The sequence below is a fragment of the Varanus komodoensis genome, unplaced genomic scaffold, assembly GCF_004798865.1.
Source record: "Varanus komodoensis strain SLA01 unplaced genomic scaffold, ASM479886v1 scaffold112, whole genome shotgun sequence".
Taxonomy (NCBI): Eukaryota; Metazoa; Chordata; class Lepidosauria; order Squamata; family Varanidae; genus Varanus; species Varanus komodoensis.
Window position 1 is genome coordinate 113,312 of NW_025335322.1, and position 25,594 is coordinate 138,905.

Sequence of the window (25,594 nt, forward strand, 5' to 3'; positions counted from 1 at the left end):
TGAGAGAAGAAAACAAAGTTTCCCAGCGAAGGCGGCGGCGAGGAAACCGCGACGACCCCGGCCGCCTGCCGCGGGGGGCTGCGGGAAGCCGAGGGAACCGAGCGCGGCGCGGCGGGGCAGCGACGCCGGGCTCGGGGCCGCGGGGAGCCCTGACCGGGGGCGGGGGCGCCGCTGAGGGGGGCCGGCGAGGGATGGGAGGGTAGGGGTCGCGGCGGAGCCCGAAGGAGGGTCGCGGGAGGGGGGGCTCGGTCCGCGCCCCAGCGGCTTCGGGACAGCGACCACCGGCCCCACACTCCCCAGGGCCGGGGCATCGAACAGGAAGCGGGGGGACGTGCGCCCTGCGAGACCGAGGGGGGAGGGCTGGCCGGCCGCCCCGCACGCAGGCACAGGTGACTGGGGAGCGGAACCCGGAGGGCAGGGTGGCGATGACAGCGACGCGGCCCGCGGATGGACGCGGGCCCAGGCCCCAAGCGCCAGCCCCGAAGCAGAGGAGTGCCCCGGAGGTGTCGACGTCTTCAGGTGCCACCCGAGCTTTTCTCTTGGGACTCCTCATGGGTAAGAGAACATTAGAAGGCCGCCCCCTCGTTGATACTATTTAACGGCCTGATTCGTATTCAAAAATCTCTTGTTGTTCCTGCGATGACAACGTAGGAAGGGTTTTAAAGCGAACTCACTAGATTAGGGATGGGCAGGGAGCAGATTCCCCAGGATGGACTGCACTTCAATGCCCAGCATCCCCGGCCAGTGGACATGCCTGCAGGGCCTGCCGGGAGTCCCAGCTGCCCAGAGATCCGTGTTCTGCCCACCCCGCTCTGACCCACCACATCGAACTTCAGGAATCACCACGGGTGTGCTGCGTCCTTGGGTGGCCCTTGCCTGCTTCCACACACAACCACACCATTGGCAATTTGTATAAATTGTTACCGCCCCGGGGCTTCGGCGAATGGGGCGGCATAAAAATGTTTTAATTAATTAATCCATCCTGGACAACCGGAAGCCAGATGTAGGCCCAAACATCTGGAAGGGCACAGGGTGCCCACCCCTGGTGTAAACATTGATGGCTAAACATGGGCCCAAACTTTGTGTGATGGTATGGTTTGTTGAATCTGTTAGCCTGAACGAACTTTCAGCGAGCTTAGCTTGAACTAAGCTGGAACCCTTCGGTTGGGAGTGGTAACCCAGCCTTACTGGAAGGTCCCAGTTTGGGGGAAATTGGTTTAATCCCATGCTGGAGAGGGAAATTCAACCCCATCCTGAGCACCTTAGACCTTTCCGCCTCCCCACTGTGCTTCTGTCAGAGCTGATGAGAAAACTACCTAGGTGAACAGACTGCAGTGGGGTATCTTATACATAGAAAGAATTTAGCATCTTCTGCTCACTCCCCCCCTACCCCCCGGATAGCTGAGCGGGAGATGTGGGCTGGAGTTGACCCCACTGAACTCGACGATCTTTGGGTCTTGTGCTGGGTCCAATCCTTGGAACAGCTGCAGGGCAATTCGGAGTTGGCCATCAATGCCATAATCCTGCCCTCCTTCCTCTTGTCGTGTGGTTGTCTTTCCCTCCCCAGTAATCTGACACTCTAATCAGTAAAATTTGACCTCCCCACCAATATTCTTGTCTGCATAGCTATATATCAAACTAACATGTCAAGTCACCTTTGCTAAGCTCGAAAGGCTCAGGCTGGATGGGTGACCACATGCGGAAGAGGAGCAGGGGCTGGACTGGATGACCTTACAGGCCCCTTCCAACTCTACTACGATTCTATTCTATATCAGCAGACACTCGTGCAACTCTCTTTGCAAAGAGTTAGTTGCAGCTGCTGTTAGAAATGGGCCACCCTGTTTTTACTCTGTGCACATTTAGGTCCTACACCCGCTTGTATTTTATAGTCTTTTGCCCTTTTTACAAGATTTTGCTGTTTGTTTTTGGGTTTGTATCTGTATCTATCTGCCAAACGAGGAGAGTGTGGCATGCATCGGGCAAAGCCGGCTCCACAGTCCACAAAAGGCAGCTAGTATATTTGGCTCTTTTTTCCCCAGCAGCACATTCAAGGCAGAGAGTCCGTCTGGAATTAGTCTTTCTGTGCTTTCTCTCCTTAGGTGCCTTTCCGCTCAGTGAAAGTAGCTCTTCACACCTCGGTGAGTATCAAAATTGGGGTCACATTTCCAAGGTCTGGAGGAATACAGAAAGGAAAGGTGGAAAAGGGGGTGGCTCACTTTTGATGTTACATTGAGAGAGGCAGTGTGGTGTAGTGGTTAAGAGCATGGGACTGGGACTCAGGCGATCCGGGTTCGAGTCCCTGCTCGGCCATGAAGCCAACTGGGTGACTTTGGGCCAGTCACAGCTTCTCAGCCCAACCTACCTCACAGGGTTGTTGTTGTGGGGATAAGATGGAGGAGGAGATGTAAGCTGCCTTGAGCCCTTTGTAGGAAAAAGGCAGGATATGAATCAAAAAATAAATAAAAATAAATTTATAGTACCAGAGATGTAAGTGCTTCCTGACAAAGTATAGAAAATATACTTCTTATACCTATAGGAAGGGGCTCATAGGCTAAAAAGGGGACTCCAAGAGGAGGAGAAAAGGCAGTTATTTTGGCTGAGCATATTTAGTGGTAATTACAGTAGAGCAAGAATTATGACCCTGCAGATGTTTTGGCCTACAGTTCCCAATACCCCCAGCCTGCCTGGCTAATGGTGAAGGATCATGGGAGATGTAGACCAAAAAAGGATCAGGAGGGCCGCAATGGTCTTCTTTATCATCACAGACGCATAAGAGGCAGCAAGGGAAGAAAGAAACAGAAGCAGAGCGAGTCAGAAGGGGCCTCCTGGGGCCTCTAGTCTGACCCCCGGCACCAGCCAGCTCCACTCATGACATGCCCACCATGTGCACGTCCAGCCTATCCTTGAACACCCGCACCGATGGGGCCTCAACGACCTCCCGGGGAAGCCCATTCCACACCCTCGGGGTCCTGACTGTCAGGAAGTGCTTCCTGGCATCTAGATGAAACCTTCCTCAAAGTGGACGGAAATTGTTGGGGTAAATTAGTAGGCAGAGAGCTGCAAATCCCGCTATTTGGGAGATAGGGGAAGGCAACAACAAGCCCAGGCATAAAAGGAAGGGCTGGATTTTCCCTTCCTGCAGGGATCTGCCAGGGCTATCCTGACTTCCGGAGAGAACCACAAGGCCAAATCCATAGTCCGCCTTCTCAAGGGACGGTGTATAGCAGCTGTAGCTGGATTATCCTGGGGGGACTGGAGGACATTGTCTACATCAGGTGAGGCGACGGTGCAAACACCCCGGTTTTCAGCAGCAGAACTGAGCCACCCACAGGCGTGAGCACTGCTTTAGCTTTCTTGTTACGGGCTATGCGGTCATCTCCGGCTCTGTGCAACCCTGTGAATGAAAGCGCTCCAAAATGTTCTGTCGGTGAGATCACTGCTTAGCCGGTCCATGTTTAGAGCCACCCAAAGCCCACACTGTAAGAGGGCACGGACTCTATGCCTCCCCTCTGGGCCGGTTCACACGCCCAAGTTTTCTTATCTGATCAGCCCTCAAGAAGGCATTTCTTTAGAGCAGGGCTGTGTGACGTTTTGGACCCAGAGGCTGCATGCATGCAAGAATGATCTTGTGTCCAGGCACAGACACTTTGCCCATCCTGACGCGATGCGCATGCACCTCTACTGACGGACGCTTTCCCTTGAAATCGAGGAGAAAGCCTGGGGACCACTTTCTGGGCACCACTTTCTTCCCCCAGGGAAGTCGCCCTCTTCGTGCTGGTTCCTGGAACGCTCTCTGCAGAGATGCGGCAAAATAGAGGGTAATTTCTGCACTTGGTGGGGCAGAAATCACACCTCGGGAAGGCCGCCTGTGGGCCAGGAGTTGTGCGGTCTGGTGTAGAACAGAACTCCTGTAAACAGAACCCGTCGTAGACATACCTGCTGTTTCTGTGCCCCCAGCATCGCCTGTTCGTGAGTGCTTCTTCACAGTTTCCTGGGGAACATCACACGGAAGCAGAATCTGACACGCACACATGCCCCTCCGCCTCTCTCTCCCTCCCACAGGTTCCAGCGCTTTTCTCTCTCCTGTGGCTCCGAAGTGCTAATGATTCGTTCGCCTGCTCAGCCTCCGAAGAAGATCTGCGGCTACAAAAGTCCGGAGCCCCTCCGGATCAAAGGTGGCAACGTGACATTAACGTACAGCTGGAAGTTCATGAGGGGAAATGGATTTCAGCTGAAATACCTGAGAGGTATAAAGCACTGAGACTTACAAACTCAGAGTTGGTTGTTGTTTAGTCGCAAAGTCGGGCCCAGTCCATCATGACCCCATGGACAACATTCCTCCAGGCTCTCGCATCCTCTACCATCCCTCGGAATCCACCCAAGCCCACACCTACCTCCCCAGGGACCCCATCCAGCCCCCTCGTCCTCTGCCTTCCCCTTCTCCTTTTGCCATCAATCGTTCCCAGCATCAGCATCTTCTCCAGTGAGTCCTTCCTTCTCATTAGGTGGCCAAAGTACTTGAGTTTCTTCTTTAGTATCTGGCCTTCTAAAGAGCAGTCGGGGTTGATCTCCTCTAAGACTGACTGGTTTGTGCCTGTACCCCCAGACAAAAGCATTTGCTGATCCACCAAGCTATTTGGCTACCTCCTTTCTCTTCATCCAGTTTTCTGGATGATTCTCACCCCGACAGATTGTATTTTGCTGTGGCTGATGAAGATTTGCCCTGACCGATTAAGCAATCAAAGCGATGGCTGGCAAATGCACCAGTGAAACTTTGTATTACAGATAGATTATAATGAAAATTGCAGGCTTTAATTAAAGCCTGCTACTTTAATTATAACATACGCATTTTATTTAAAAGGCTTCACACCTCGCCTTTCAGAGCTAAGTGATCTTTTAAGTGTAAACCTTACCCTTAACATTAGACATTTCTATCGGTACAACAAAAATCAAAGAGAATTAAAATAAAGTATAACCATTAAGAAAAGAATTAGTAGAGTGAAAGCAAAATAATGATGGAAAGCAGTTCAGTCGTGACCAAAAGCCTGACAAAAATAAAAAGGAATGTGCTCCCCAGAGAGGTCCGCCTGGCGCCGTCGTTATTTGTTTTTTGGCGCCAGGCGAAGACCATTTTAGTCAAACGTCATTTAACTGTTCATACTATTTATTTTTTATTCTTCGGCCAGGGCGACTTATTTTACATTGTTAACTTGTTTTATATTTTTATTGTATAACACTTTAATTGATAGATTTGTGAGCCGCCCCGAGGCATCGGCGAATGGGGTGGCATAGAAATTTGCTAAATAAATAAAAAGATCTGAACAATTTGTCTAAATATCAAAAAATGGAGCTAGCTGCCCAGCTCCAGAGAAATTCCACTACAAAAGAGGGCCATTTCTTTCATCTTTACCAAGGCTGTTTCCCAAAGGTCATGGTGGAAAAAATCTGGGAGAAAATACCCATATTATTTAGATATTCACACAGTATAGTACGCAAGTGACCAGATGCCAGTGTCCTGCAGCAAGAAGACAGTTGGATTATTTATTGTTTGTTTGTTTGTTTGGAATTTTTGTATGCCGTCCCCTTCACATAAGTCTCGGGGCGGCTTCCAACATCATAAGTAAATACTCGTACAAATAAATACATATAAAATCTGGATACATCCTGGCTAAATATTTTAAAACCAATAAATAATAACAATAATTAAAATATCGTTTAAATAAAAAGGTCTTGGCCTGGCGCCGAAAAACAAATAACGATGGTGCCAGGCGGACCTCTCTGGGGAGCGCATTCCAGAAGTGGGATTAGCACTTGGAAGGTCTGGTTCCAGTCCTCATGCTGCTCTGAGTGGGGGCAGTCATGCACTCTCAGCCTAAGCTACCTCACAGGGTTGTTGTGAGGGTAAAAGCGGGGAGGGGGTAACAAGCCAAGACCTTGGCTAGCTTACAGCAAAAAAGGTGAATATTATACATGCAGATACATATGTGAGTATAATAAGCAAATATATTTGCTTAAAATTTGCTATTTAAAATTTTAAAATATTAAACTATTGAGGAGTCAGCAGTAGAATTAATGCAGGTTAAAGAGTAAATGCCTACTTAAAGAAGAGGGTCAGCCCCTGGGTTTTGGGGAGGGCACTCCAGAGAAGGCTGCCTTCCACGGTAACCATGTCCCCACAGCTTATGCTAGCCACCGAAAAGCTTCCTCAGGCCATCCTGGCCACAAGGAGGGAGCCCTTTCCATCCACCTGGCTCCCCTCTTCACGTTTTCTTTCCCTCCTCTGCTGCAGAATCCAAAGCCAGGCCTCCCCCGATGTGCAACGTCACTCTGGACAACTTCTACGGGGTCATCTCTTCCCCGGCATTTGCCTTGGACTCACACCTGGGCGCTGCGGACTGCCAGTGGGCCCTGGACACCCACGACAGCCGCCCTCTGTCCATCCGCTTCACCGTCCTCGATTTGGACGTCGGGGACTCGCTGCGCGTGTACGACGGGGTGCCCGGAGCCCCTCTGCACCCCCGGCTGCTACGCAACCTGGACTACACCAGCAACCACAAGGTGGTGTCTGTGGACTCGCCGTCCAGCCGCGCTTGGGTCACGTACCAGGCCGTGCCGGGAACGGCGGGCCGCGGCTTCAACGCCACCTACCACGTACGGGGCTTCTGCGTCCCGTGGGACTTCCCTTGCGGCAGCGGGGATGGCGAGGGCGCCACGTGCTACAGCGCCGCCGAGCGCTGCGACGGGGTCTGGGATTGCGCCAACGGCGCCGACGAAGACGGCTGTCACGGATGCCTGCCCGGGCAATACGCCTGCGGAGGGCGGGGGATCGGCGGCGCCGTCTGTTACGGGCCTGCGGACCGCTGCAACTACCAGACCTTCTGTGCCGATGCCGCTGACGAGCGCCACTGCTATAGCTGCCAGCCCGGGAACTTTCGGTGCCGGGACGGCCGCTGCATTTACGAGAGCTGGGTGTGCGACGGGCAGGCGGACTGTGTGGATGCCTCCGACGAGGCCGATTGCGCCTACATCCTGCCACGCAAGGTGGTGACAGCGGCTGTCATCGGTAGCCTGGTCTGCGGCCTTCTCTTGGTGATCGCGCTGGGCTGCACCTGTAGGCTTTACGCCCTCCGCAACCACGAATTTGGGTAAGGAGTACCACAGGGCAGGGATGGGCACATGCCCCTGGGGGACCGACAGGAGGGCGAGACCAACAGCCGGGAGCAAAGCATTGTGGGGAGTGAAGTAGGAGGTGTCCCGCACTCTCCTGGGGCGATCCTACGGAGATCTGGTCCTCTGCAGTGCCTAGGAAGGGGATTGTACCGAACCTGCAGGGATGGAGACGGGAGGCACCGGAGCTTGACTGCTCCTGCTCAGATTCTGTGGTTGCACGAAACGAGAAGCCACGAAGGTGGAGAAACCACGGAGGAAGCAGGGAAGTGCCCAGTGCCACAACAGGGTGCAGGAGAGGTCTGGGGGGGGGGGGAAGAAGGCTGGGTAGTGAAGGGTGATAGGAAGTGATGTGAGAGAGGGGGAATTGTGGGGTAATTCTCACATTCTGTCCTTCCCCCTGCAGTATCTTGGCTCCCGTGTCACGGATGGAGGCGCGGATGATGCAACGCCAAGCGCCCCCCTCCTATGGGCAGCTCATTGCGCGGGGCGTTATCCCCCCTGTCGAAGGCTTCCCTACGGAGCATTCCAATCAGGTGAGGAGGCCCAACAGGCAACCTGTTCTGCTCCATTCTGTTCCTTTCCGTTCCTACAGTCGTTGGCCTAGGAGAAACTTCTCCCCCTTGTCTGTTTCTTTCTCTGCTGAATGCTTCATTGTTTGTTCCTGGTTTCCAAACAATGGGGCAAAATTCCCTTAATAACATTGTCTTTGAGGGCCCTTTCACCAATTTCTTGCTGGCTCTCCAATTAACCCTCTTTAATTTGGAGAAAGTCCTAGCGCAGGTTCTGCAGTATTTTGCATCCATGGGTATGTTTGAGAACTTATCATGGGCGCTCTCACAAAATGGCTGCCATGGTGGGGAAGCTGCTTCATTCATACGAAGGTGACCCTAGAGGATGTTACTGCTCACAAAAGACTTAGTTACCCGGAGACAAACTAGTAAGACTAAAACAAAAGCAATGCCAGCAAGAACCTAATTACTTGGCATTTGTAGGGTCTGAGCTACAGAACATACGACTCCAATTTGGACTCAACTAGAGATGATCCGGGAGGGCAACATTTCATTTTGCCACACACCCACTTCCCAGTTTTCTCTCTTCGTTTAAAAATGTAAGAAATGAAATAGGAACCGGGGCATATAGTCTGGACTATAGATGGCTTTGCTCCCCTTGGGTGCCCCTGGCCTGAGATCCCAGCACTGAAAGACATCCTTCTAGGAAATTCTGGATCAAGAGCGTTGAGGAATAGCCAGAGTAGTGCTTACACAGGATGCTGATAGGTTTTATCTTATCGAGGGCCTGTTGAACTTGCCGCCATCGCCACTTTTCCTCTAACGTGAGCGCTAAAGGGGTCTCCCTGTATTCTGTGCCCTTCTCGTGCAAAGACACAAAGTCCCGCATAAACAACTGCTTCATTTTATTGGTTTCATTCCACCAGTTTTGAAAGCTTTTCTACAGAGATTTAGCTATAAGGGGTGCCCCCACCAAAGCAACCATGGGACGTGTTTCTGGCTGCCGGGGGTCAAGAGCACCGATGGAGAATTCTCCGCACCATCCCAGAACGACAGCTCCCGAGAGGTCCTTGGGAGAAGTTCGGTTTGCCCGACACATACATTTAAATCCATACATGTGTCTTCTCCCAACCTGTCCATCTCGTTGCAGAATTCGATGCTGGGAAGCTTGAGGTCGCTCCTCTGCGCACTGCGTCACGACCCGGCCACCGCCGCCCCCGGGGGACACCGCCCACATCGCAGCCGTTTCGTGCGCCGGCTGGTGAGGCGCATGCGCCGGATGGGGTTGCTCTCTCGGCCCGCTCCAGCGTCCCCTTCTTCCGCCGCTGCCACCAGCTCACCCTCGCATGCAGTTCCTGACGCCGTGCCGGAGCCTTCCCCGGGGGATGGAGATGCACCGTCCGCCCCACAGGGAGACCAAGCACCGCCGCTCCCGCAGAAAGTCCCGCCTGCTCCGGCTGAACCCGCGCCGGAGCCCCCGGCGCCCCCTCCGGGGCCCCCTCCGCGGCTCTCGGGAATGATGCGCACACTCCGGCTCCGGCTGTTCTCCCCAGCGCCACCCTGCTTCGTGGAGGCCCCGGACCCTCTCAGTGCCCCCCCGTCCCCCGCGGATGAGGATGATGTGCTTTTGGTGCCTCTCGCTGAGCCGCACCTGGCGAGCAACACTTCCCCTGTGGCCTGGGAGGCTGACGACGAGCCCCTTTTGACATGAGAAGCCTTCCTCACAGCCAAGGCTGGCGGGTCTCTGTTTCATCATGGGGCAGAGATAGCCGTGGTGCCAGTGACAAACGCCCAGGAAAACGCTTCCAGGGCCCCCCCCACTTCCCTCCCTTCTTTTCCAAAAGCAGCAGCTTGGGAAAAGAAAGAAAATTTAATTCCCTGTCAGTTAAGGTGCGTGCCGGGGGGGGAAGGTCACAAAGACGTGTTGCATTTTGGCATACCAGTGGAATCACGATTCTGCTTGGGGATAATTGTTCCTCAATTCGGTGTGTTAAGGGGAGAAGGAACAGGGTCCCGTCCCACCGAATTCTCTTGACATTCGTAAGAGCCACTAGTGACAGGTTTTGCTTCAGCTGGCACTGAAATTCTCGCTTGTGTAGAAATACGTGCCCTTGACATTTTAAGAAATGTTCTTAAAGAGTGAGGAGGAGGCAATGGAAATGAAATATGTTCCAGGGGGTGACACCAGAGATATTTGTCTGCCTAAAGTGAAGGAAGCAAAGATATCTGTGTAGCAATCAGAAGTAACCCTTGAAGGCAATAATTTAATTGGCTACACGTCAATGTTTGTGAAGTTACAGAATGATTCAGAGAAGGGGAGACGGCTGAAAACAAATAAAGCGATTCCACTAGAACAACATTTGAATGGAAAAACATTTTAGTTATGCACTCCTATGCATGTTTACTCAAAAGTAATTCCCACTTTTTCACTGGGGTTTACATGAAGGTAACTATGTGTAGGATTGCTGCCTTAGAAATAAAGCTGGTAAATATTTTGACCTTTTATTGATAGATGTTTTGTAAGTAAATTATTTTTAAAGGCACAGCAAATGAAATAAATTACATTTTGCACTTGGAGTATCCAATCAGCTGTAAATATGGAAAACTTTGTATGAAGGATATAAGAAATCTTTAAAGGGTAGTGACTCATTAAGTATCTAGTAGTGAGAATTGCAGATTATTTCCTTCTGGCAAAAAAGAAGGCAAACTGACAACGCAGATCCTGATAAATAGAAAATTAATGTGATTCAGTGTGTGTTCATGTGTGTAGAAATATATATTTATATATATGAAAAAATAGAGCTTAAAAGATGAAGTTGATTTCTGCCTGCTTAAAAAAGATCGTTTTTAAAAGACTGGTTTTGGGATTAAGGTTAAGGTTTGAGATTAAGGAGGTTAAAATTTCATTCAAGCCAGTGATGATGGAGAGAAGACTCTATTCTAGGTATTATTTCAGAGTAGCTAACAATTAGCAAGAAATCAATGGGACTAAACTTAATCATGACTAACTTAAGTGCTATTATTTCAGTGAGTCTTCCCTAAATAAGGCATCAGATGTCTGGGACCAGTTCAATCATTCTTAATATATTAAAAATAACAGGTGGTGGTCTTAGGCTAGTGTTTTAAAGGAACATGAAAGCACGAAATCTGTGCTGAATTTCTTCCTGAATTTTGTGTTCTTGAATTATAAAACAAAAAGTCACCTAAGATTTGAAAAAATATTTTGAAAAGGAGGTTATAGTAGTAAATTATGTTGCCTTGGAATTGAGTGGGCCAAGTTTAAGCTGTGAGAATAGCTTTTGCTAAAGAGTTTTGTTTGTAAAAGAATGAAATATATATCCATGTTCATTTTCTATCTGATCCAACGCTCTGTTTAATTATTTGTTTTTGCAACAAGAGTCTCAAAACAGCAAGCATGAGGAGGAGAGTACTGGGAACAATCAGTCCCATTGTAAATATACAGATAGAAACCACCCTCTAGATTAGATAAATCTACAAATACTTTCCAAATCAATTTGATGGCTGTGATTTGGATTAGTTTAATGGGAAGGAAAAACAAAATCTTTCGAAAGAATTGGCTGAATTGGTGCCTTAATTGCACAAGTTGGGAGTTCCATTCGATGGAAAGAAAAAAAGGAAGCCAGGGTGTCGCCACTACAGAGACCCAATCCACTGAGATGTTCACTTTTGCAAGTGCCGCTGAAATTAACTCATGATGGGTTTGGTCCCTGAGCTGGTTTATTGGTGAGGAGAGAGGAAGAGTGTGTGCATTTGGGTGCTTTTCTAGAGGAGAATCTTCTCCAGAGATCCATGAATCAGTAATGATTTTTACTGGGTAGCAGGAGTTCGTGATTGGTGGTGGTGATGTTGAGATACGCAAGCAAATACTGGCACTATGTATTTTTGCCATTGCGCTGTGACCACGAACTGGCGCCGTTCTGTTTGTTATTTCACCTCCTGTTGCCTTTAAAGTTTTGCTAAGAAATAAAAAAAAGAAATTTTGAACTGTAATGTCTGCTCCCGTTTGCATTTCTTAATCAACCGATTCCTTTAGGCAAATGTCTTGTGGATCTGGGAGACCTCCCATCCAATCAAAGAGGGCTCTACTTATGGGAGGTTTCTCTGCCTAATTTTGGGAATCTCTCCCCGCAAGACACACTACAGCTCACTCCATTGTGCAGGAACTCCTGAATCTGGGATTCTCCAGGGGTTGCCATGGAAGGCCGGATAGGGAAATCCACTTCCAACAGCGCAACTGACCCAGCAGAAACCTAACCCAATAGTAGATCCGTTGCTGGTGGGAACTGTAGGCCACAAAATTTGGGAGGCCCAAAGTTTACCATTTCTGTCTTTAAAATTGCCCTTTCAGGGAAGGAAATTGTAGACAACTGGGTTGCCTCGGTCTGCTTTACTTGCTGATGGGAACGATCCTAAAATCGGCTTTTCAGAGGTGAAAATAGGCTCTGCTAAACAGGCGTATGGAATTCTGCAAGTGGAAGGGGAAATACAGAGGTTCTGAGGTGTACCAAGGCATGCCTGTTGTGATGTGCCATCCAATCATCTTGGCACCACCCAGCAGCTTCAAAACAAGGTTCGGCAGCACCCCTTGAGCTTGTGGCAAAGTCGCAGGCTGAGCTGGTAGGGGCCAAACTGCATGGTCTTTTGGAGCCCCTTCTCAATTTTTTCTTGCGGTCCCTTCCCCCAAGGGATGCAGAGTCTCATTCCTTGGAGTTAAAACAGGGCCTTCTTTGGTTCCAGTCTGACCACGCTCCCCTTGGCCACAGATTCTTCGTGGTCTCCTGCTTCTTGGGCAGTTGTTTCTCCATTCTAAAAAGCTGGAAGACCCCTCCTAAGGTCGGAAGAGCTTTAAGCCAAATATTTTGGCTCTGCCACCTTTCCTTGGGCTCCACCCCGGCCACAGCATGGCCCTGGAGAGCTTCTCAGACATGGAATGGGACCCTTGGCCTGAAAGAGCTTCGTCACTCTTTGCCCCAGGTGGGTACCTCTTAATGCGTTCAGGTATCCATGCTTTACTGTGCCTGAGGGTCAGGTGAGCTGCTGCAGCCAGGGATGATGTGGAAACCAGGAGCACTTGGCAAGAACGGAGTGGGACCCCAGAACCTCACAGTCAGACCAAGTGTTTAACAAGCCTCTAACTTCCAAGGATTGGGGTGAGGGTGGCGTTCCATACGTGGTTAAAGCGCGGGATCTCGCTGACCTAGGTGGCTTCTCAAACAGTTAAGTGAAGCCACAGGCATGGAGTGGTGATGTTCAAGGAAGGAAGGAAAGAGGCACCAGATGGAAGGCGGCTGCGGTACACCGTGTACGGAAGTCTCTCCCATTGGACATGCCCCAGCTTGTTGCCCTGCCAACGCTCTGGAAACGGTCTTCGAAGGGTTGTGAGTTCACATAATCTCTGGGCTGATGGATTAGGACAGGGTTCCACCTCCTCCTGATCCCCGAATGTACACAAAAGGAAGGTGAACTTTGAACAGCAGCCCAATGCTCCATGAGATCTAGGTGCTTGATTCTTATTTGGTGTCCTCTTCGCTCCATCCAGGTGCGCACAATTAAGTGTATCGTATATAATAATGCACACACATTTGCTTGCTGTGTCTCTCCCTCCAGCATTAATTGTGCTTCATTAGCATCCTCCCACCCATGACTAATGGCATAATTCCCCCCATTGGCCTAATTAGATGGAGCAGCTAATTCAGCATCTTTAAAGCGGGAGGGAGGGAATCTGTCTCTCATCTCAGCCCACCCCTTGCTTCTCTCACAAAACCATTTGTCGATGGAAACCATCTATGTGTTTACTCTTTGCTTTGTTCCCCATGAAATTACTTCATTTACTGTTTCCGCCTTCCGTGCCTCTTCTGGCTGCTCATTGATCTGTTTCATGCTCACTGTCTTCCCGTCTGATCCATGTTACCCTTCCTGGATCCATGCGCAGCCTGACTCCCTATTTACCAGCCCATGACTCTTGCAAGATGCATTCACAGGTAAATTAATTTCCCTCATAATGGTATACATGCCATTCGCCTCTGTACTCACACTGCTTATGCATCCCGGTTTAATCCTCATTATCTTCTCCGTCACTCCTCTACACTTCCCCCAAATAGTCGTCTCCCTTTGCTACACATGGCTCCCCACATCTACACAAGCAGTGCCCCCTTTGTGATTGCATGTGCGCAGTCTCCACTGCTCCTTTTACACTGCCTCTTCACAGCAGCACCCAGCTTGGCTCACTTCCTTGAGCCGCCTGCAGGCACCCCTGCCTCAAAACTCCTTCCCTCTCCTCAAGACACAGTCTGGATTGTGTGGGTTGATGGCATGTGGGGAGGAAAAGGGACTGATAGACGGCTCTGGCCTGCGGCAAGGGCAAGAAGCAGCCCTGCTTCCCAGCTAGGCTAGAAATGCCTCTTCGGAGCTTTTCATCCTGTTTTGGCGAAAGCAATCTATCAGAGCAGTTTTCTGGCCAAAAGGTACGGTGGCTAAGATCGGCTGCTCCTTTTCGGTTCATCCGCCTCCATCCATCACTCCTTCCCCGTGCGAAGCCATTTACCAAGCTATGCATTTGGCATACATGTCTGCCTGTCTGTCTGTCTAGTCCCCCCGCCTGTCTATCCAGACGCGCGCGCGCGTGCGCTTTCTTAATCCTCATATCCATGTTGCAATCTCGCTATCCATCTGGCGAGCTCCATGCCTCCTGCCGAGCGAGGACTGCTCCCTCCTCCAATCGCTTACTCTCTCGGTCTCCCTCCATGCTGCCCCCCTCCAGAACCACACCCCCTCGCCGAGGTCTACCTGTCTATCATCCACACACATCCCTCTCGCTAATTGCCCCCTTCCCGTCTTCGCTGCACATTTGGACTGCGCGAGCTGCGAGGATCGCCGGGTTCCCCTCCAAATCGGACGCCCGCGCTCCGGGTTCTGGCGAGGAGCAAACAGGTGCGCCGGGCCGGGTGCGTCCGTGTGGGCAGGGGACGCCGGTTCGCACCCAGGAGCGACCTCTCCAGGGTGGGGCATCCCTGCGTGTATGCATTGTTGTGATGGTTTTCCCGGAAGGAAGGGGAAGAAGCGTTTTAGGGAGGGGGTCGCTCGGACAGAGGTGGAGGAAGGGTGGAAAACTCACCCGCTTTTGGCTCCCGCGGAAAAGGCAGCGGGAAGCTGCAGGTCGGAGGCGCAAAACGGCCCTCGCGGGGAGCGGAAGGCGACGGGGGCGCCGCGGTGGAGCTTCCCCGGGCGGCCGTTACCGCGGCGGGCTATTGTGCCTTTGTCAACATGTCTCCAACAGGCGTCTCGATGAGAAAAGGGCATGCCGGGCCGGCGGGGTTGCCCGGAATTGGTGCGGGGGCTTGGGAAGAACATGGCCGAGCGTGCGAGCTGCTGCTGCTGCTTGAGACAGGGCGCGCGCGCGAGCGACCCGAGTTGCTGATGCCGTGAGAAACAGAGCGAGCGAGCTAGCGAGCGAGCTTCCACGTGAAAACCTGCCTCTTTGCCGCGGCATCCGACGACGCAGGCTCTCGCCTGCTGGAAAAAGCTTGCGCCCCAGATAGTGTTGCAAGCGATTGTGCGCGCTTTTTGTGACTTCGTGCTGCAGCGGGCTGGAGCGGGGCGGATTTTGCACCCCAAGGTTGCGGGGATTCCAACGGTTCCTGCCCCCCCCCGCCCCGTCTGCCCACCCCCCGCCGCTGTGCATGGCAACATTTTCGGTCGCGGAGTGTGGCAAAGACGTACCGTGCAAACTGGCTTCTCCGTTTTGCTTTGAGCAAGGTGGATTTTGACGAACCTGCCGGAACAGGGATGTGGAACCCAGCTCATGACAGATTCCTTCCGAGTTCTGCTGGAAAGGTGCTTCAGACGACCTTATATGCAAGGGTGCCTTTAGGTGCGAGGCGGTTTTTGTATCCAAGGGTTGGGAATCCAGTAGAACCAGATTTGGCCAAAGGGAAGCTTGATCGGAGTCCTAGGGAAAAAAAAGCGAGTTTGTGGTTTTGCAAAGAGGAGAGCGTGTCTTCATGGCACCAGTGAGCCTTGTGTGCACGCAGCGCGTGGACGTGTGTGCCGCGTGTTCTTTTGCAGGGCATTCAACCCATGCACTGCTTGTGTTGCTGTGTTTGTTTTTGTGGGATCCTGGGTGGCTGCGCAGGAATATCTTGAGCCTTCAGTGCCGTGCCACAAGCCCGAAGAACCGAAGGCTTTTAGGTTCGGGTAGGCACGAACGCTTGGAATGCCCCCCCCCCCCCGTTTTTGTAAGTGTGTGCATGCACACAGTGCAAAATGCTACACTCTGTGTGTGGTGTTTCTGCTTCTGCCCCCATGTGCTGAAGCACCTCAGCCAACGTAATCCTAAAGCACCTGGGTATGTGTGAGACGCGTTAGGATGCCAACACGCTCTCCGTCTGGCTTTGAACCTCTCCATGCGTGTGCCGTGCCCCCGTTCACACAGTAACCGCTATGCAAGCATCTCTGGGGTCCGGGTCCCTTGGTGCATCAGAGCAAGCCACCCATCCGAGGGATCAAACGAGGGCATGCCGGTTTTCCGAACATGTGCAAGCTTTGGTGGGCAGACCCAGGCGACGAGATGCTTCCACGAATACTGCTTGTGTGCAGGAAGTGTGCGCGCGTTTTCCAAGGACACGGACACGAGCGCAAGCTGTCGTGCAGCCACGGCAAAGTGGAACCGCGTCCTTCTGTCGATGTACTTTGCCGACTGCACATGGCCCAGTGGGTGTGCCCGGTTTTTATGTGGGCCTCGGGCCGGAGGAACTTCGTGTCTCTTGCGCCTAGTCGTCTGTTGAGTAAGCTTCCAGCCAGAAGAGCGCTTGCAAAAAAAAGAAGAAGGAAAGAGCTGATCCCCCCCTCCCATCGTGTGGGCACTCCCTGATTTTAATTACTGGAGGTGTGTGTTGTGGGTGAGAAGCGGGAGTGGCTTGTGGCTTGATCTCTTGGACCCTCTTGCTGGCATCCCCGGAGCGGTTTGCTTTCTTGCCTGGAGCCCGGCTACTTCCTTTCTCCATCCGTTTCCTTTACGATGGCCATCTTTCCCCATCTTCCAGCAGGAATCCTGAACCTTGCATTAATCTGCACACCAGCAGATGTAGAAGCAGCAAAACATCACCCAGGATTGGATCTCCAGCCTGGAGAACGCTTTTCCTGTTGAATTTCTGGCTGTCTTGTGTCTGCAACGAACAGGCACTCAGTCGGGAAGAACAAGCCTGCAAACAAAGGGGAGGAGAAGCAAAGTATTGAACGTGCAAGTCACAAGTAAAGAGCAGGGACCAGAAAGCTGGCTTCCCGAGCAGATGTCTCTCCGGGTAACTTGCAAAGGGGCACAAGCTACATGGGATGTCAGATAGACCACCATAATGGCAGTCCCAGAGTTTATTGTAAGCATTGCTCTCAACTGCACAAAAATTTGGCGCTGTTGATCTCCGTCTCCCAGGCCTGAGCACCTCTCAGAACTGTGTTAATGGAAAACAATTTCCAACTGCACAGAAACTTCCTTCCTTCCGTCTGTCCGTCCGTCCGTCCTTCCAGCTGCATAGAACAGGTGTCCAACTGCATGCAAACCCTGAGTAAGCCAGACATTTACAGAAATTGGAGCACATCACAAAAGTCATTTGTGCTGCGGAGCAAGAAAAGAGGGCAGGTGACCCCGTGGTGTGCTTTTTCTGTCTTTGGACTCTGCCGTGTAACGAGGGCGAATGAATTTGTGAGGCGTTTGTGAGTGTGTGAGAGCGCAGGTGGAACAGCACATGCATTTCTGAGCTGCATGTTGTGCGCTTTTCTGTCTCTGGTTATGGGTGTGAAATACAGAGAGAGGAGTTTATGCACATCTAATTTTATGGCCACAACTGGTGCGTATGTGTGTGTGTGTGATGCTGAAAACCTTCCCCTTGTGTACAATCTCATCTTTGCCTCTCAGATTCCTCTTCCTGGAGAATACAGGCTGAAGGGGGGGGGTGGGGGGCATGCTATCCCTCCATAAGGACCTCAAAGGCTGTCACAAAAAGGAAGGTCAAGATATCTTCTTGAGTGTAGGACACGGAATAATCTATGCAAGCTGTGACAACCCAGATTCAGGCTAGATATCAGGGAAGGTTTCCTCACTGTCAGAGCAGCACAACAGTGGGACCAGCTGCCCAGAGAGGTGGTGGGCTCTCCCACACTGGGGACATTCAAGGCAAACCGGGACAGTCATCTGAGTGGGATGGTGTGAACTGGTGTCCTGCAACAGCAGGGGGCTGGACCTGATGGCCTTCTTGGCCCCTTCCAACCCCTCTATTCTATGATTCCGTATTTATTGCCACATCTCCAGAGACATTGTTTGCGTCGGTGTCTGCAGTGTTAAGCATTCCCCCTGTGTTTACTGCCAGCCATGGGGCAGTGCCTGTGCCCATGAGCTTTTCTTCGGCGTCACTAGTCTGGCAGGTCAGCCTTCGCTGTTTTGTGTGGCACTGTGGCCAAAATAGGATCGCGCACACACTGGAAGTGGGCAGAGCAGCTCACGCGGTTTCTCAGAGATATTTGTGGATGATCATAAGGGCAAAAGGTCCCTTGTTTCCGCCTTCTTGTTCACACATTCCCTCTGACACAGAGGAACACAAGGATGCCTGGGGAATGTTGTTGTATCTCTCCGTTGTGCAATAAAATTTACAAACGATCGGAGCTTCATTTGTAGTAGGAGACACTGAGTGACTTCAATTAATTCGGTTGGCTTTGTTAGAGCTCTTATCTCTAAGCAATAAATAATGCTTAATTACTATTTATTATGTATTTAACTGTTATCTACCTTTTAGAAGAACCCTACAAGTTGACATTTATGCCAGTCTGCTCTGGAGTGATTTTTGGCTCCCTGTTTTAATTACAGTTTTATCTGCTGTCATTATTTTAAGGTTATTTCATGCTCTCTTATGCAATTTCATTGTTCTCATAGGTTATAATCAAATCAGTGTTTTAGTGGTTACATTATAAACTGCCTTGGGAAGAGAAACACACTGCAAAAAAAAAAACTAAATACTAGCTTTGCTTAGGCGAATGATGCTTTAAAGGCCTGGGGAATTTTTAAAAAATGTTTTTCACTGACCCCTAAATATGCCACCATGTGGGAGTCTGGCAGTTGGAGCTTCCCTGAGGAGAAGTGGCCACAGATCTGGTGCCAACACAGGAAAGGCCTCGCTGGTCTCCACTCCGCGTGCCTCTCAGGGAGCGCCCAGAGAAGGGCCGCAGATTAATTAGGCATCTGGACAAGCCTTTCTCAGCTTTCCTGTTCTCAAGCCACGGTGTGGTTCTAGGCTGCAGAACCTTTTCCAAACCAGGTGCTGAATTCAGTTTTGCAGATGCCCTGGAGGGGGCCGAGGCAAAGGGGGCAGAACCACAAGTAAGACAGGCAGGGCTAAAAATGCCAGCATGCTGTAGCTGGGAGCTCTTGCCGCCACCCTGCAAACGTTTAGAATCGGGGGGGAGATGCGGAAAAGCCAGGGCATGGTGGGGGGACGTGGCTGGCCACTGGCCGAACAACATCAGCATCCTGAGAGATGCTGGGAAACACCTGGACAGCTCCCGCTCTTATGTCTCTGTCCCAGCTTCTTGCAGCTGCCCGAGCACCATGACGCTTCCCGCAGCGCTCGCAGGAGCCGGACCACGGCGTGGCAGCATGCCTTTGCCGATCAAGCACCAGCTCGTGCGAGCCTCCGCCGTGGACGAACTGGACTCCCCCCCCAGCTCTCCGGAGGCAGGCAGTGCCGCGGGCGCAAGTCCTGCTGGGTGTCGAGGCCCCTACAAAGTCATGCTGCTTGGAGAGAGTGGTGTGGGGAAGACCACGCTGGCAGCCATCTTTGCAGGCCTGAAAGGGGGGGCCCATCATGAGGAAGAGCACACAGGTGAGCGAGGGGGGGGGGCGGCGTGGATGCGGGGGCGGGGAGGTGGCCCTGTTCTACCCTGTTCCTCCTCCAGGTCTGTGCAAACGGCGAAGCTGCGACACATGCGGCTTCTCTTGGCAGTGCGGAAAGGCAGGCCTTGTGTTGAATTGGTTAGCCAGGGTTTCGGAAGTAGCCCATCTTTGCCCTGGACTCTTAAATGCTGCAGGAACAGCAAGGAATGGATGTGAAGGGGACAGTTTTCACATCTTGAAAACATGGAGGCCATCTTAGCACTCCCATCCGTTGCCACAAAGTGATCCTCATATAATCCATGATGTTTATCTTGGTAAAATGCTTGGACCAGCATGCAGTGCTCTCTACAAATAATTTCATTTTCCAGGCAGTTGCATACTGTTAAATCCGATGGCTTTGTTCAAGGCCTTAAACATCGGCGATTGAACCGATCCGCTAGAAACTCGGTCCGAGACAGTGTGCCAATATCGATAAAATGGCCGTCCCTTGCCCCAGATCGCCTCCATCCACATGCCTGCTAAATCGTCTCCTCTCATCAATGTCTACCCAAAATATCAGTGTTTGTTGTAATTCCACCATTCGCAATCCACGCACGCATTCAGATGTGCTTTTTTCCCCCAGAGGATTCCTACGAACGGAGGTTTTGTGTGGATGACGAAGAAGTCACACTAGTACTGTATGACATCTGGGATCAGGTAGGCCATATCTTCTCACAGAAGGGCTCTGAGTGGGAAAAATAGTATTAAGTCAAGAGACACGTGCTATCCGGTTTAAGGTTGCCACATTCAGGCTTCAGTGCTAGACCCGTTTCCTTGCGTAGAAGCCTTGCTGAAAAGGGGATCTCTTAGAATTCACAGGATTGGAATCGCAGGATCCCAAAGGTTGGATTAACTGCCTGAAAGTCTTTCGATGGACTTTAAAGCTTATCTGTGGATGAGCCTGGCAACCTGCTTAAAAACATTTTAAAATTGTTTTAATGTATGCAGGGTATGCAACCCTATGGAGGGTTAGCCTGTTGTAGAAATAGCTCTCTGCCTCTGACATTACACGCATCAGAAGAAAGGCCTTTGCTAAGCTGAGACATGCACTAAAAATAAAAAAGCTCTTGTCTTCGAAGTATTGGTTTATTGATATGCAAATGCATGCAGACTGAATCAAGTTAAGCTCAGCAGGAGGATGGAGATCTGGGATTGGATTTTCCATTTCTTGAATGTTTTAATGAACAGGCTTGGTTAGGGGAAAGAATTTGGATCTGGACTTTCGGGACTGGGAGAGATTTCATCTCCGTGAAAGTCCCCCCTTCAACAAACCTGATGTTAGTACCATGAAAAGAGTTTGCTAAAACTTGTTTAACTGAGTAACAGCCCCAGTGTAAGCAAAGTTGTGTGAAAAAAGGCATGTTATAGCCCGACAGGAGTTGGTTTGTGGCTGGGAGCAGATTATGCCAATGTTCTGGCGTTTGCCTTGGTTTTCCATTTTTGCGTTGCGCCCTTCCAGCATTCTGTACATGCATAGAAAGTGGCAGCCGATAAGAGCTTCAGCATTCTAAGAAATGGTTTAAATTTTGTTTTAGAAACGAGCTAATCCTTCCTTAAACCTAGCGGATATCTGGGCCACAACAAGTTAAATCACAGAAAATTTAATTAATTTAATTTAAGCATTTCTATGCTGTCCTTTGCAACAAGCTTCAGGACGGCTTACAAAAGATACAAAGAGTAATATAAAATACAATTAAAACATTCAATAATGACACAACATAAGCAACAGTTCATAACTAAAGAAAAAAGAAAGGAGAAAAAGAACATGTGACTGTGTAAGATTATTATCATTATTAAAATTACGGATATTAATTATTAAATGGTGGTTAAATAAAAATGAGTGAGATTTCTAGAAGAAAAGGGCAAAATACCTAAGTGTTCTCTGCAGCGCTTTGCTATGCCAGGGGACACAATCAGGAAAAAAAACTGGGCAAAAAAGGAGATGTGTTATTTAAAATACAATTAGGTTGTTCTTCAAGCAAAACTTTCAAGGCAGCATGCTGAGTTTAAATATAGTGCGTTACTTGGCAGAGGAAAAGAGTGACAAACATGAAATGTAAGCACAGTTGTCCTAAGGAGGCACAAACGGTTGTTAAGGAAGATACAGGTAGTTTCCAGTAACTATTTAGAAGAAGAAATTTCATGAATATGGAGCAGATCCTAAGAAAACCTTCCTACTATTTCGGACTGGTTTTGTTGAATGCATGCCATTGTAGTGAAAATTTATGCAAATGTGGACAACCATATGGAATTGGCTGGGATTTTAAAAATATATATATTATTTGTTTGAACAGACAGCCATATGGACATGTGTCCCAAATTCACAGCATTCCTGAAGCGGAGGAAGCTGGAGTGCCTCTTTATGCAATCCACATAAAATTACAAAACTGGTCTGGAATCAACGGGAAGGAGCGGGTCATTCAGACAGGCATATTGCTGTGGAAAACAATTGCGTTTTCAGGAGGTGTGGCAGTGTGCAACACGGAAACGCATACAGCTGACGGAGCTTCCGCACAACCAATAGCGCTTGTTCTTGCTGCATTTTGATCTTGGTTGCAAGCTGATTTGGAAAGAGTTGCACCTCAAAGTTGCAGCTAGGGAACCTTCCCATATGGCCAACTGCCCCTGAAGCACTGGATTTTCATGGCTTCCTGGCATTTGTACTATTTTTTGCTGCTCATTCAGGAAGGTTGAAGCACTTAAGGTTCCGTTTCGGGCACTAAGAGCGTCAACTTCAACTTGCTGGAGTTTTTTGGTTCTTGGCTCTACTCTTTGCTTTCAGCCTTTAAAGGCAGCACTTACAAACACCGCTTCCCTGAAATGAACAATATAGTCACTTCCATCACTATATCTGGAAAACAAAGTAGGAACGTTGACATTATGTTTATTACATTGTTTCTGATTATACCATGACTTTAAAGCAATAATGGAGAAGCCCAACCCGAATGGGAAAAAGACGGGTAGGTTAAAAAAGGAGCCATGGGGCCGAGATCAAATCAAGTTGGGATTTTCCCTAGAAGGAAGAGTGACCAAACTCAGGCTGCCCTGCTTGCGGGTAGATCGTGAGAAGGCAAAACTCCCTGGAGAAGACACAATCATGTTAGGGAAAGTCAAAGGTGGAATAAGACAGGGAAGGCCAAATGTGAGATAAAAAGGTTTCCCCTTGACGTTAAGTCCAGTCATGCCTGACTCTTGGGGCGGTGCTCATCTCCGTTTCCTAGCCGAGGGAGCCAGCGTTTGTCCCCAGACAGTCTCCGTGGTCATGTGGCTGGCATGACTAAACACCAAAGTGCACGGAACGCTGTTACCTGCCCACCGGAGTGGTATTTATTTTATTTTTTATTTTATTTTATTTAGGAGACTTCTATGCCGCCCCATTCGCCGAAGCCTCGGGGCAGCTCACATCCATAAATAAACTTCATAAAATAATATAAATTAACAGTATAAATTAAGTCGCCCTCGTCAAAGAATAAAATGAATAAATACTATTAACAATTAAAATAGTGTTTGAATAAAAAGGTCTTCGCCTGGCGCCGAAAAACAAATAACGACGGCGCCAGGCAGACCTCTCTGGGGAGCGCATTCCATAGATTGGGCGCCACCGCAGAGAAAGCCCTCCTCCGAGTACCTACCCTCCTAATTTCCTTCACGGAGGGTTCCCGGAGAAGGGCCTCTCCCGCCGATCTCAGGGGGCGACTGGGCATATATGGACGTAAGCGCTCCTTCAGGTAACCAGGACCCAAGCCGTTTAGGGCTTTATAGGTCATCACCAACACCTTGAATTGGGCCCGGACTTCAATGGGAAGCCAGTGAAGCTGACAGAGGACTGGAGTCATGTGAACATAACGCCCAGTCCCCGTCAGCAGCCTGGCAGCTCCATTTTGAACCAATTGAAGTATCTGGACCATCTTCAAGGACAGCCCCACGTAGAGCGCGTTATAGAAGTCCAGGCGGGAAGTCACCAACCCGTGTGTCACTGTCGCCAGGCAGCCGTACTCCAGGTAGGGGCGCAGCTGATGGATCAGCCAAAGCTGAAAGAAAGCACTCCCAAGCTGCGGATCTTGTCCCTAAGAGGGAGTGCAACCCCATTCAGGACTAGGTTCAGTTCACCCTCCCCGAAGCCCAATCCACCAACCAAGAGGACCTCTGTCTTGTCTGGACTGAGGTTCAGTGGTACCTTTTTATCTACTTGCATTTGCATGCTTTCGAACGGCAAGGTTGGCAGGAGCTGGGACGGAGCAACGGGAGCTCGCCCCGTCTGTGGATTCGAACTGTCAGCCGTTCGACCAACCAGCACAGCAGTTTTAACCACTGTGCCGCCCACAGTCCCTAAATATGAGATAGATGAGTCCAAAAAGCAGGACACTGCCTTGAATTGGCAAGAGCTGAGCAAGGCTGTCCTGGGTAGGACATTCTGGAAGGCCATCCTTCATGGGGTGATGCATTATATCTGCATATTTTAGCTTAAACACTTAACTAGCCAGAACTGGCTTCAAGGGAGTCCTTTTAGCCTGGAGGGGAAAAGCCACCACAGATTCACCAAGCGATGAGCTGCTAGGAGAAAGGAGGGATGCCCTGTTGGAGGCTTTCCAGAGGACCAGAGTGAGACCTTTGGAGAGGCAAGTTTAAATTGTAGGCTGGAAGTTCCCCAAGCTCAGATGCCTTTAATAGAGTAACCTCTGAGTGGACGTATGAGTAAAGTGTATTTGTGCGTTGCATTCCCCCCCAAATCCCTACACAATGTCGGCTTTCTCTTCTTCACGAACGTCTGTGCAGGGCGATCCCGAAGGATGGATGCAGGAATCTTGTCTCCAGGCAGGCGATGCCTTCCTGGTGGTTTTCTCCGTGACCGATCGTCGCAGCTTCACGCGAGTGCCCCCCACGCTCCTGCGCCTGCGAGCCGGGAGCCCTCGCACTGACCCCCCCATTATCCTGGTGGGGAACAAGAGTGACTTGGCGCGATCCCGGGAGGTCTCACGAGAGGGTGAGTCACAACGAATCACATTCCCCAAGTCCTGGGGGTGGGTTTCACTTGCACAGCTGCTCGGAGCCGGCCCAAGTTTTAGGCAGAGTGGCGCAGTGGCTTCAGGCAGCAAATGCTCGGGCGGCAAGAAGGTGTTGGCAATGGGGCATTTCTGGCTCTTCCTTCCAATATTTAGGAAAGCTTCCATTCGCAACCCAGCCATCTTCGCTACAAGAAAGGGGACAGGCATCTCGTTCTTTGCGTCAGGAAGCAAAATCTCGGTTCCATTCCAACGGTTATTTTCTGTACTGCATGTAGAGGAAGCTGCCTGGAGTTTAGAAGCTGTTAAGAGGAAATCCTTTATCTCCTCGGAGTAAAAGATAGAGAAACTAGGAGAGGTCACTCAGCTTCTCTCACTCTGCTTCTCCTCCCTGTCTCCGCTCACAGAGGGCCGCAGCCTGGCAGTAATGATGAACTGCAAGCATATTGAGACGTCGGCGGCACTACATCACAACACGGAGGAGCTCTTCGAAGGCGTCATCCGCCAGATCCGACTGCGGCGCCGTCGGCGCGAGGACGACGGCTTCAGCCGGGATGGGGCTGGGGGCCGTCGCGAGAGTCTGACCAAGAAAGCCAAACGCTTCCTCTCTAGTCTTGTGCCCCGGAATGGACGCTTCTTTAAGCAAAGGTCGAAATCCTGCAACGACCTTTCAGTGCTATGAGTCCCGTGTTCTCTTCTTTCTTGCCGCTCAAGAGGTCTCTGCGAGAAAAGACCAGGCTCTCCACAAGATACACCCCTTCAACCCCAAATGCACCAAGCCTCATAGCCAGCAGCCATAATGACCCAGAAGCGGATGCTCCAGATGCTGGCAATTCCCCTTGGTGCAACTCTGATCACCTTCAATGCACTGCCTGACAACTTTTACCTGTGTATTTCCCTTCCCCTTCCCCTTCCCCTTCCCCCTCCCTTCAATGATGGAGCATTGAAAGGATTCATTAAAAGATCCAGTTTTA

General features: G+C 50.5%; 2 protein-coding genes across 2 annotated transcripts; both read left to right on the top strand.

Moving 5' to 3' along the window:
• The first annotated feature begins 229 nt into the window (after nucleotides 1–229).
• LRP10 (LDL receptor related protein 10) lies at nucleotides 230–11,690 on the top strand. The gene is made up of 7 exons (XM_044420913.1): nucleotides 230–555; nucleotides 2,100–2,138; nucleotides 3,143–3,275; nucleotides 4,063–4,247; nucleotides 6,290–7,145; nucleotides 7,574–7,703; nucleotides 8,830–11,690. The coding sequence occupies exons 1-7, from the start codon at nucleotides 426–428 to the stop codon at nucleotides 9,388–9,390; spliced, it is 2,034 nt and encodes a 677-aa protein (XP_044276848.1). The 5' UTR covers nucleotides 230–425; the 3' UTR covers nucleotides 9,391–11,690.
• Nucleotides 11,691–14,548: 2,858 nt separating this feature from the next.
• Nucleotides 14,549–25,302, top strand: REM2 (RRAD and GEM like GTPase 2). The gene is made up of 5 exons (XM_044420897.1): nucleotides 14,549–14,630; nucleotides 19,271–19,567; nucleotides 20,201–20,274; nucleotides 24,394–24,601; nucleotides 25,028–25,302. Exons 2-5 carry the CDS (start codon nucleotides 19,294–19,296, stop codon nucleotides 25,300–25,302), a joined length of 831 nt encoding a protein of 276 aa, XP_044276832.1. The 5' UTR covers nucleotides 14,549–14,630; nucleotides 19,271–19,293.
• Nucleotides 25,303–25,594: the final 292 nt, after the last annotated feature.